Source organism: Girardinichthys multiradiatus, chromosome 12, assembly GCF_021462225.1.
Source record: "Girardinichthys multiradiatus isolate DD_20200921_A chromosome 12, DD_fGirMul_XY1, whole genome shotgun sequence".
NCBI classification, from domain to species: domain Eukaryota; kingdom Metazoa; phylum Chordata; class Actinopteri; order Cyprinodontiformes; family Goodeidae; genus Girardinichthys; species Girardinichthys multiradiatus.
Window position 1 is genome coordinate 8,557,633 of NC_061805.1, and position 13,084 is coordinate 8,570,716.

General features: G+C 39.5%; 1 protein-coding gene across 12 annotated transcripts in view; it reads left to right on the forward strand.

The window, feature by feature from the left end:
• Positions 1-13,084, forward strand: part of arvcfb (ARVCF delta catenin family member b) — a 336,448-nt gene that overhangs the window by 283,291 nt on the left and 40,073 nt on the right. For 9 of the 12 annotated variants that reach the window (XM_047381035.1, XM_047381034.1, XM_047381040.1 and 6 more), the window contains 4 exons: positions 1,903-2,020; positions 2,153-2,324; positions 4,608-4,625; positions 6,786-6,857. In XM_047381035.1, coding sequence (XP_047236991.1) covers positions 1,903-2,020; positions 2,153-2,324; positions 4,608-4,625; positions 6,786-6,857 — 380 coding nt within the window. The remainder of the gene's footprint in view (positions 1-1,902; positions 2,021-2,152; positions 2,325-4,607; positions 4,626-6,785; positions 6,858-13,084) is intronic. The other 3 variants (XM_047381037.1, XM_047381039.1, XM_047381042.1) reach the window with 2 other exon arrangements.

Sequence of the window (13,084 nt, forward strand, 5' to 3'; positions counted from 1 at the left end):
GAGAGACAGTGTTGCCTGTACTGTCTGCCAGGCCTCCACTGAAGTTGAGCTTTGCTTTGCAGATTGCATGTTTAAAAATGGCTCTAAAGACAAATGGCTGCAGCACTTTTAAACAGAGGTGCAGATAAATGATTGTTAATTCATATTCATTAGCAAATGCTAACAGATGATCTGTTATTTGCTGCAAATGTATTGTTTTATACAACGCAGCACTAAAAATCTGCTTACCTCTGCAAGGCTGCCTGTTTCCATAGGACTAACTGGGGGTCAGGTAATGGGATTAGGTGGGTTGGAAGCCATCATAAATGATGTCCCTGGTGAGGAACAGAGAACCCCGTCTATCCTTTAACCCTCTTTAGAGCCTTGACTTTCACAGCCAGTCTGACAGACACACTAAGGCTGCTCCAGCTCTGCTGCTAAACCAGCTGTCCTCAGGGTGCTCACTTGTGTAAGAAGCAAAGCTTTTCACTTTTTACCCCCAAAAATATTATATATTAATAATTTTCCCTGTTTTGTGCTAAAGCTGTTTTGAAAATGTCCATATTAGTCTTTGCAAAACAGCTCACTCTTAGTCAGTTTGGATGGAGACTGTCTGTGAACATCTATTTTTAAGTCTCGCAACAGATTCTAAATTGAATTTTAGTCTGAAATTTGACTGGGCCTTCCCTTAAAAATGCTTATTTTCCAAAGTGTTCCATTGTTACTCTGTATATATGTATTTTGTCGCACGCTCTTTGTCCTGCTGGAAGGTGAACTGCTACTCTAAACTCACATCTTTTACAATCTAAATGGTTTTCCTCCGGGAATACTCAGCAATCAGCGTCAAACCATCTTCCAATCAGCTTTGACCAGCTTCCCTGTCCTGTTGAAGCCAAGCATCCCCACAACTTGATGCTGCCAGCACCATGTTTTATTGTGTGTTCACTGTGATGTGCAGTCTTCTACTTGTCTGCTGTGTCCCCTTCATGGTCAAACGTCAGACTTCTTATGGATTTTATTCTACAATCTCTTTCTTCATGTCACTCTTCCATAAAGGTCTGAATTGTAAATAGTAAAACTAATAGTTATGCTGTTATCAGATTCTGCCACCTGAGCTGTGGATCCCCGCAGCTCCTCCTGAGTTACCATGGACCTCTTGGCTTGTTCTCTGATTAATGCTCTCCTTACCCAGCCTTTCAGTTCAGGGGAATACCCATGGTGTCTTTGTTTGTTTGCAGTTGTGCCATACTATGTCAGGTTTTCGGTTAATGGAGAGATTTTGAAATATTGTTTTATAACCTAATCCTGCTTTATACTTTTTCATAGCTATTCCCTAACTTGTTTGCTGTGTTCATTGGTCTTTAAGATAATGTTTGTTCACTGATGTTCTCTAACAAACCTCTAATGCCGGGATTTCAATTAAAAATAAATCACACACAGGTTGACTGTATTTACTAATTTGGCGACTTCTAAAAACATTTATGTTCTGGATTTCACTGAAGAGTATCAGAGTAAGGGGGGCTGAATACAAAGTCACACCACTTTTTAAAATTTCTAACGGTGTTTTTTTCGTAGTTGAAAACCATGTTTCCTTTTCTTACCAGTTTTGCCATTATAGTTGGTTGTAACGAGGCTATACTTTAAACCTTTAACTACATGCTCATGTGGAGTGAATGCTGGAAGTCAGTGGATCGATTTAGTCTGCTGGGTTTTCCTAGACTTTTTTAACAATTTGAATGATAACATGGAACTTGACTACATTGTTTGACAACAAGGATCAATTTGGACTGTATGTAGTTAAATTTTTGGTGAAGTGCTTTAAGAGGACATGTTTGTGAATTGGTGCTATATAATCAAACTGACCCAAATTGACTTAAGGACACTTTCCCACACATGCAAACTCTGTGTGCTTTCTTCCTGCAGAAACGTGAGCTCAGACGGGGCAGAGGCTCGACGCAGACTGAGAGAATGCGAGGGACTGGTTGACGCTCTGCTGCATGCTCTGCAGTCCGCTGTAGGGAAGAAAGACATGGACAACAAGGTAGAAAATAATCCAGCTTCCATCATGTGTGCAGTGCTACAGCAAGTGTTTGCTGGAGTCAACACAGACTCCAGCAAACAGTAGATGCAGGGTACAGCTGATTTTATCGCTGTCTCTCTCTTTTCTCCTCAGTCTGTTGAAAACTGCGTTTGCATTATGAGGAACCTTTCCTATCACGTGCACAAAGAGGTGCCGGGAGCTGAGAGATTCCAGGACCCATCGGCTCTTCAGCCTCCCGGATCTGTGGGACCACAAAGGAAAAAGAAGGATGACGCTGGCTGCTTCGGAGGAAAGAAGGCCAAAGGTGAGAAGGGGAAAAGCAGGAGACAAGTGGGTAAAGACAGAAATAATAAAGGTGCCTGGAAAGTGGGGATGTTTTAGTTGTTCTAACCTTTTCTTAACTGTGTTATGTGTGAATGTCTGCCTAGATGAATCTTTCTTCCTCAGGCTATTGGGAAAATGACACTGTTATCTTCCTGCTGTTCAACAATAATCGCTGCAATTAATCAGTCAGCCAATGAGAAGTGAAAACCAAACAGTGACCTTGGACTCTGACTACTTATCAGAGTCTCATCAGTTAGGATGTTAAGCCCACTCAGGGGTTACATATGTACAAATTCATACTGAAATAATTAATCCACATGTCTATAAACATACACTGAACATTTAGATGTTAGAGCTAACCTTTTTACATCCAATAGGCCTCATCTGGCCACACCAGCCTGTGTGAAAATTGAAAATGAGACATGCATGTCTGCAAGCGAATAAGAAAAAAATGCTTCCTTTGTTTTGAAAAGCAGCCTTTGGTTCTGATAATAATACCTAGAAATGTCAACTCATGATAATGAAATATAGTGTTTATAAGAACACCTGGACGGTATTATTACATATTACATATATTACATAGACATTATATTTAGAGAATTCAAGTTAAAGTGACTGCTTACTTTGTGGAAAGATAGACGTCTTCTTCATTTTTAACAGTTGTTATTGTAAACCATCATTAGATTATGTTAAGTAAATAAAACGGTTGTGCTGTCAGTTTGCTAGGTAACGTTTTATTTTTCAGTCGCGATGCCTACTGTTGCCAGAAGAAGATAAAAATGATATTTATAACGTACACTGCCTGGCAAAAAGACTCCATTATATTGAATATAATATTTAATGTAATATTTAACCCCGACTGCAATGAGTTGCTTCTCATTTCTTAAACAACCATGTCAAAACACACATCCTGTGGTCGTGGAAAAGATGTCAGTCTGTTTCATAAGGGACAAATCATTGGCATGCATCGAGCAGAGAAAACCTCTAAGGAGATTGCAGAAACTACCAAAATTGGGTTAAGAACTGTCCAACGCATTATTAAAACTGGAAGGATAGTGGGGACCCATCATCTTCGAGGAAGAAATGTGGCCGGAAAAGAATCCTGAATGATCATGATCGTCGATCACTTAAACGTTTGGTGACATCAAATCGAACAAAAACAACAGTAGAACTCCGGGCTATGTTTAATAATGAAATAAGAGCATTTCCACACGCACAATGCGAAGGGAACCCAAGGGATTGGGACTGAACAGCTGTGTAGCCTTAAGAAAACCACTAATCAGTGAGGCTAACCGGGGGAAAAAAGGCTTCAATTTGCTAGGGAAAATAAAGATTGGACTCTGCAGCAATGGAAGAAGGTCATATGGTCTGATGAGTCGAGATTTACCCTGTTCCACAGTGATCGGCGCATCAGGGTAAGAAGACAGGCAGGTGAAGTGATGCACCTATCATGCCTAGTGCCTACTGTACAAGCCTGTGTGGGCAGTGCTATGATCTGGGGTTGCTGCAGTCGGTCAGGTAGTATGTGTTCAAAGAATGAGGTCAGCTGACTACCTGAATATACTGACTGACCAGGTTATTCCATCAATGGATTTTTTCTTCCCTGATGGCACGGGCATATTCCAAGTTGACAATGCCAGGATTCATCGGGCTTGAATTGTGAAAGAGTGGTTCAGGGAGCATGAGACATCATTCTCACACATGGATTGGCCACCACAGAGCCCAGACCTTAAACCCATTGAGAATCTTTGGGATGTGCTGGAGAAGGCTTTGTGCAGCGGTCAGACTCTACCTTCAATGCAAGATCTTGGTGAAAAATTAATGCAACACTGGGTGGAAATAAATCTTGTGACATTGCAGAAGCTTATCAAAACAATGCCATGGCAAATGGTGCCGTAATCAAAGCTAAAGGCTGTCCAACGAGTGTGTGACTTTTTACTTTTTTGGTAGCGCCTTTTTTTTTTTTTGGCCAGGCAGTGTATTATCAAGAATGTACTTGGAATAAATGCCTTCAGCCAATGATCTGGCCCTTCAACAACAGTCTCAGTTTACACTTACTTAACCAATTGTTTCCTGCCTATTGTTTCCTGCCTTTGCTTGGTCACCTTCAGGAAATTATGATCTGTTTTTGTGTTGACATGTGTTGCACTGCACCTCACACACACACACACACACACACACGTCTTTTTTTCACCGTACCTATTCTCTCTTCTCCCTGCTTTGTGTTTTTTGGCATTGCTGCTGCTTCCTTGGATAACTATAGAGGAATGGTTTAATCAAGGTGAGTGCCCTCCCCCCACTCTATCAGCTTTTCATTCTTCAGCTCTCCTCCTCCTCATCTCCATCCCTCCCCCTCTTCTTTTTTTCCTTCTTCCCTGGTTGTAGAGTACAGTTAGAAATAGTTTTGGGTGTCTTCCAGAAAACCCTGAGAAAGTTCCATGGTCTTGAGAAAATTGTAGTGTTGTATTCATTCCATGTGCATTCCCTTGCCATAGCTAACAGCCCTAGCTTCGAAACAGACTTTTTTTTCCTTTTAGATATTTTAAACTTCCTAGTTTGTAGAATTTGTAGAACTATTCTTACATCAAGACAAAGGTTTTATCCCTTTTAGTAAAGCTGCTAAATGGAGCTTCCAACGGAGGCGTCTCTGGCCTGATCCCTTTTTGTTGTGCCAAGCATACACGGCCAAATGTATTGTTCGCTGGTATCTAGTTGTCTACTTGTGAGTGTTGAAACTTCACATGATGTGGATTGTTGTTCATCAGACAATTCTTGTTACTGCTTTCTCTGGGCAATTGCTGCAGTGTGATTATTTACGATAAATTAGGTTTAATGCACATTATCCACAAAATACATTAGTTCTAAAAGATTAGTCTAGGGGAGAATACACTGCTTTGCAAAAATATTCCTACCCCATTTAACCTTTCCACATTTTGTCATGTTCAAATGACAAACTTAACTGTTTTCATCCTTTTCTACTGTTACATAGTGGTGGCAGCATCATGCTCTGGGGATGATTTACCTTTGTAGGGCCAGGAAAGCTAATGAGAGAAGATGGGAAGATGGAGCACTGTTAGAGAAGGCCTGTTAGAGGATTAGAATGACTTCAGGCTAGGGTAGATGTTCACCTTCCAGAAGGTAAATAACCCTAAACACACAACCAGAGCTATAGTGGACTAGAATCACTTTGTCACCATCTAGTGGTCAGGTTTTTTGTATAGGTTTTATTTGGGCTATATTCAAAACAATAATTTTAACAAATATTTTTATTTAGATAATCTTACATAGACTCAGGCAGTAAGGCATTATCTGTCAAAACATTTTCTAAGCCATAAATGTTCCTTCCACTCTACAATTAGGCAGTGCATTGTGCAACATGATAAACGCGTGTGTGTGTGTGTTCCTGACTTGGCATCACAGTGAGAACCATTTTCCCGATTTCACCATCAAATTGAGGACCGTTTGTACCAAAGTGAGGACATTTTGCTGGTCCTCACGACCTATTTCACTAACGGTTAGGTTTAGGACTAAGGTGTGAACTGAGTTTAGGTTAAGGTTAGGGTTAGGCATGCACTGGTAATGATTAGGTTTAGGGTTATTGTCAGGGTTAGGGCATAGAAAGTGTTGAAAATGACTGAAAATCAATGGAAGTCAATGGGAGTCAACACATGGTCCTCACTACATATAGCAAAACAAGAGTGTGTGTGTGTTTGTGTGGCACCTTTTACCTTGAAGAATCAGATGAAGAGTGACTGGTACATTAAAATATATAAATAGCTGAAAAAGGTGCAAAAGCTTCATTTGTCTAAACGAGGTCAATACAATTGAAATTTTTTGCTTTCTTCTTCTTTTGACAAGTAGTAGGTGGTTCCCACATGTACTTCATGACTCTATTGTGCTGAGAAATAAGGTGTTGTGTGACTGTGTCACTGTATATGTGAGCTGACCATTAGCAGGCAGAACTACAAACACCCATAAACCCCCATACCTTTTAAAGTCCTCTAGACACAGTGATATTTACAAGGAAAGCGTAAAGGCACGAAAAAATGGTGCAGTTATATTGTTTACCTAAGGGTGGGCTTGTGGTAGGAACATATCAGATTGAGGTTGATGGTCATGAAATTTCCACAGTGGGAATTCTGTTCATTCCTATCTCCCTGCTTCATGTGTAAATTTAAACATTCCTGCTTCCTTTTAGGTGGATGTGCATCCTCATCAGTATCATATCAGCCCAGTGTTAGTTTGCATGTTTAGTTTGGACGTTTACCATCTCATCCCCATATATGTGTTTATGTCATACATTTTGGTTCCACATGGTCAAATAATACTGATATCACCCCTCCAAACTCATGTCAGTGTAATGCTTGTGTCTGTTAGGCTGTCCCTAAAAATCAATGGTTAGGCTGCTAACATTATCTTCTCTCCTTATTCCCCCATGCAGGCAGAAAGAATGGTGAAAACGACAAAAACTACGACACATTGGATCTACCTAAACGTACAGAGCCTTCCAAAGGTAGGTCCTTTCCTGGGAAACAAGAAGAACATCCCTCTGTTAACAGATTATTTGAGGAACCTCTGATGAAAGAGCAGATAAAGTGTTTGGAGGCAGGTCAGGTGAAGAGATGTTGCTCTTTCTTATCTGTCATAGTGTCTCTGTGGTTTTATGTCACCAGTGGGATAGCTGATTATTATACACTTGGGAGAACATTGGTCCTGTAAACCCACTTTCTGCTCAACACCATGCTCCACAATGTATTTAGGCACAGCAGAAGAAGCAGACCTTTATTTTACAGCGAGCTAAGTCCACATTTAAAGAACCTCTACTAACCACAGAGTCTTTTTGGCTTTGACATGGATTTATTCTTCCAAATTTCTACTTGTATTTCATGATTAGGGTTGAAGCTAAAACATTTGCCTCCAAGTAACATACTAATCAATGATTTGATTATTCAAGGAAAAAGTAGTCCTATCAAAGCATATTATAAGCATCAACTGCAATTGTTCTCATCTTAACAAAAAGCTTTACAAGCAACAAGGGAGAATAAAAGGATTTGTCCCAGTATGTCAGTATTAGTACTGTATCTGATTTTCTGCTCCTCACCTATTTACACATAAAGCAGACATGTTGAGCATTTCCTGCGGGGTTATGAGCCAGACCGTTTCTTGGCCACAGCCAGAACTTTCCTGCACTCGCACTGACCAGTCTCTGTGCTCTGCTAACAACTCATTTCACTGGTTATAAAAAATAGTTTTACAGAGGTGACAATGTACTTCAGATCTATTGAAATCACTGTGTTAGAGCAACAAAAGAGGATAAAACACAACACAAAAATCACAAAGCAATAGATACAAGGTAACGAGTATGAATGTAAGTAACACATAAATGACAAATTTACAGCTAATAATAAATATTACTGCTATTACAATGTAAAGAATAAAATCATTAAAAGAAGTAGCAATCGCTGTAAACATCCGTCTTCTTGTGAATTCCCTATAGAGAATGCAGATCCTGAAATTTCCAAATGGCTGCCCACATGTCTTAATCCAGCATGAGCCATAACAGACAAGTAGAAAACACAAAAGAATAAATAAAGCAACTGTACTCTGTTTAGCCTTCATGTTATCTGCTGACGTTGACTCAAGGTCAATTTACCCCTTCGCCGAATTGATGAAACTTGACATCCCGTGAGAGATGGCTCCTTTTCCAACCTAAAAACGTTAAGCATAAAGTGACCAAAATGCAAAAGTGCAAGATGATGAAGGAGCGAAATCAATGCTTGGCTGCTTTGGAAACTGACTGTTGTCCACAGATATGTGCTTTTCTCAACCCTCCTCTCTCTCTGTATGGTGATTTTTGAACAAATATAGGAAAGCCCAGAATTATTCATACCCCTGACAAATTTAGATTCACTCAACTAAGATGTTTATTCCTGTTACTACATTTGGTCCCTCAAAAATAATAAAACTATGTCAAAAGAGTAGAATTGACCTGTTTTGACATTGTATTTAAAAAATAGCATGTGAAAATGTATTGATACTCTTCTCAATAATCAATGGAAAAATCTTCTATCTACTGGCGTTACAGCAATCAACCCCTTATTATAATAACTTACCAGCTTTCTGCATGTTTCCACTGATATTTGGACTATTTATCTTTGGCACTCCTAGTCATTGAGTTTGGAATGCCTCCTTGCCATCACGCTAATCTTTAGCTTTCCCCAAAACCCATCAGATTTAAGTTAGGACTTTAGCCTGGCTGCTTTATAATGTTTCTCTACTTCCAGGTAGAAAAAACATGTTTGTGAAATTAAAAAAAAACTTGAAACCTAAATCTGCCAGGGGTATGAATAATTTTGGAGTTTGGTGAGCTTGGTATCCAGACTCTGTTAGTCGTTGCATGTATAGTTTTTGTTGTTTTAACAGGCATTAAAAATAGCTCTAGACACAAAGAGACATTCAGTACTTACATCCATGGGGTTAGTGGAATATGTGTATGAGTGAGGATGTTACCTTACCCTGTGTGAAGGTGTGTGTTTGTGTGAGTGAGGACATCCATCTGTCTTCTCCTGTCTGTGGAATTTGCTTGCACTCCTCAGACAGACATATGTGATATTCACACATCGGCACCTTTAGTGGCAACCTCCCAAAGTCTGTATCACTTCTTTTTTCAGTTATAATTACCTACATTAACACAGCAAAGAGGGCTCTCCTTCAGCTAGATTACTGCTAATTGCTGAGCTTTTCAAAGTTTATACCATTTTGCCTTTTTTTCTCCTATCACTCACTAAATAGTTTGTTGTAAAGTTTTCATGGGTCTGTAGTTGAGTATGGGTTACATTTAGTATGTTAGACACCAACCCTCTGAGTCTGGAAAAACAGGTAGGGTCGTTTTCTTTTCAAGCCCAAATGTTATGCACAGCTTTGTATTGTAAACACCAGTCATGCATTTTCTTGCCTGCAGACAGAAAAATCTGTTCAATTTGAGGTTTATTAGCATTACATGCATAACAACTAGGTACATAAGCTTAATACCCAGAGCCAAATCCACATTAACCTTTAGAGCACATTTTTCTCTTTCTCCTCTCAGCTGCTGATTCAAAGGTGCACGGCACTGCAAGAATGCAGAAGCCTTGCTTGTTTTTTCCTGTCTCTATGTGGTTCAGGCACTTACATGCCATCACCTCTTCCACCGGTCAGCTGTGGAGACTTTGCTGGGGCAGCAGCTGTCATTTTGTGGAGATGGCTAAAGGAGATATGGGAGATTACATGTGTATCCTGAGCATGATCTGTTGTCAGATAGAGGGAGGTCAATGTGTGGAGCAGGCTGGATGTGGCAGTGGCCATTGATTAATCTTGATGTTGGTGTGTGTGTGTGTGTGTGTTCCTGTCTTGGCATCACAGTGAGAACCATTTTCCCAATTTCACCATCAAATTGAGGACCGTTTTTACCAAAGTGAGCACATTTTGGTGGTCCTCATGACCTATTTTGCTAACGGTTAGGTGAATAAGGTGTGAATTGACTTTAGGTTAAGGTTAGGGTTAGGCATGCACTGGTAATGGTTAGGTTTAGGGTTATTGTCAGGGTTAGGGCATAGAAAGGGTTCAAAATTACTGAAAATCAATGGAAGTCAATGGGAGTCAACACATGGTCCTCACTACATATAGCAAAACAAGAGTGTGTGTGTTTGTGTGTTGGAGGAAGATGGAGAAGGACAAACTACAAGACTACTACTTGCAACATGCTCTGTTGTTCTACAATATTTTTTTTAAACCAGCATTATCAGGAATTTATGTTTTAATTGTTCTGCTGTCAATTAGGTTCTTTATTCACATAGTATCTACATAGAGAACATGGTTCTTTCTCATTCTGGAGAGGTGCTGTTATTTTAGAGGTCTGGATTAACATGGAAAACTACAAGTATAGAGAAATAGTTGTGTTTTCAGATTGTTTTTTACCAATCTTATTCTCTACAGGTTCCATCTCTCTGTCCCTCCCACTGCAGAAATAGGTACTTTAAATTCATAAGGAACTCTTAGGTTTATGCTTTAAAAAGTGCCTAAAAAGGAATGAAAACTCTGGACATTTTAGTCTGGAAAGGTGTGTGGCATGAAAAACGTGTAGAAACCCTATAGGTAAGGAAAATCTAAGGAGAAAAAAAAGAGGTGTATGAAGACTGGAAAAAAGTCATCCCTAACGGCCAGTAATTCCTTCAGGATGTGTTTGGTTTAAGCCAAATAGCCACTGAAGTACAGGTAGGTGCTCTACAGTCTGTTAATATTTAGTCTTCAAGTGAATAATAGGATTCTATTAAAACTCAGTGCTGTTATAAATACTTGAGGCATGGTTGACACAACAAACAATAAAGGGGTAGTAATTATTAACATTCAATGCACCTATGATTATATCAACATCATAAATAACACCCCAAGTATCTAAACAAATGCTAATATCCCAATTTACTTCTTTTCTTTTCATCATCAAAATAATCATTCAAGAAGGATTTTGAACATTTGAAATATTTCACATTTTATTTGGACAGAGACATTTTAGCCTACCTTTCATGCCACCTTACCTGATTCAGTCTGGCAGTGAACAGAGACAGATTGCAGGCGGATAAAGTACAGAATCAGGACCCTGAGGAGTGGATGGATATTTTCATGCTGGCCTAGACCAGAGCCTGAGAAAATGAGAATAACAGTGTAACCAAAGTAATTAGCTGTTAAAAGAGCACTTTGTGTGGCAGTGACTGAAATTATAAAACACTTTCCCAGCACTTTACTGCAACCACATAATTTAACTTTCAGATTTAAAAAAAGGGTAGAGTAAGGTAGGAGAAATCGAAGGGTTTATGTGTGAAAACTGGGATTGCATAGAGACCTTGACTCCTTTCTCTTCACTAAAATAAACTCCTGTTAAACATCTGTTTTTTTCCTCCTCCTGAGTTGTGTCCCAGTCTGAATGGAGGTGCAGGGAATACTGAATTAGTAGTTTGTTGCATTGAAAGGGACGCTGTGTATGTCTCGGATTAATTAGCCTTCACCTGTTTCTGCAGAACCCATCTCTACCTTTCCACACTCATCTGGCCTCCTTCACACTCACATTGCTCCACTGTGCTGTCATGGCTGGGTGCAGACAAGGGAAAAGCGCCTCACATCTTCTCTGAGTGTGTGGGTGTGTTCTCAATGAACCGAAGCAAACACACCGAATGAAAACAAGTGTTTGCTTCTCTGTGAAAGTAAAATGAGAATCCTTTGACATTAACAGAGGGGGAAAGCTTGGGTCCTAGTAGATGTACATACTGACAGGTCATTTTCTCAGGTTGTTTCCGTAACGTTATGATAACCTAATCACAGGTGGCATCTCTTGTACCGCGAGTAATTTTGCTTTGACAGTTTCTTGTACTCCTAAATTCCAACATGTTAGTTTAATAAGAAGAAGCAAATTTATAGTTTGACTCGACTGAAGAATAGGAAAAGGTAACAGAAAGCAGAATGAGTGGCGTGTGACCACTGAATTTGTTCTTGAGTACATCACCCAGTTGACACCTTTACTAGCTCCCTGGGAAAAGATGGGTAAAATGCCCTAAAAAAGCACTAGTATAATCCCATAGTAAAAAAATTAGAAAAATCCAATCCTTTTAATCTGAGAACATTTACTCATTGGGAAAAAGTACCATATTTAGATTTATTTTTTATTTTTAACTTTTTTAGTGTCAAGGAACTTCTCATTAGGAATCTATGACTTCCTGTTTCGCTGGGGATAAATATGATGTGACACAGAGGTCCTTTTTCTTGCCACTAGGCTGCATGAGGACACATGAGAAACAGGATGGTAAGGGTCACTGTTAGAGAACGACAGTGAAAAGTGACATCTTGGGTTTTCCAAATCTTCATACCAACCATTAACCACATGCAAGCTGGTTGTTAAGAAGCCTTGCCATGAATAGGCCTTTTTGTCCTACCATCACAAATGTAAACATTTAGATTTAGCTAAATTCTAAAGGCTCTGTCCTTTAGTAATTTGAGACTAAAACTGAGCTTTTCAGCAGCAAACACTAGAGATTGGTCTGGTCCTTGGGCGGTTTAGACCTTTAGAACTGCTCCTGGTCCGTGTTATGGCCCCTGTATTAAAGACATAATACTAAATGAATTTCTTATTATCATATGTGCTGGGACAGAAACTTTAACTAATTGGTCCCTTGGATCAGTTTTATTTTTTACCTTTACAGTTTTACTTTAACAATGAATAAAAAATTAAGGTGTTGCATGTTGGGCTTCAGCCATACTGTGATAGGATCACAGTTTTCATCTACTAGATCAGGGGTCTGAAACCTGTCATGCCAGAGCCGCAAGTAGTCACCTCACAAAAAAAGCAACTTTCAACTTGTTTGCTCTATTGCATAGCTGCTTTTTATTGGTTAAGAGAGACAGCAGACAGTCTGCCCAAAGATTTGAGTATTATCCTGTTGCAGAGAAAAAATATGGTGAAACAGGTTCATTTTTTAACACTAAATGTCTTATGTCATGGCATTGGTCGCAGGTCTCCAGCGGGCTGGAATCTTTCAGGTTTTCTGTTTCTGCTTTGTTCCCAAACTAAAAGCATATCTCTGGATTCTAAATTCCAAGTGGCACAGATCACGTAAAAACGTATCCTTCCTGTGGAATCTAACACCCAAATAGTGAATGCTGGCTTGAATGATGAACTTGCCCTTTTGTTCTAATTGAACTCTCCACTCAGTC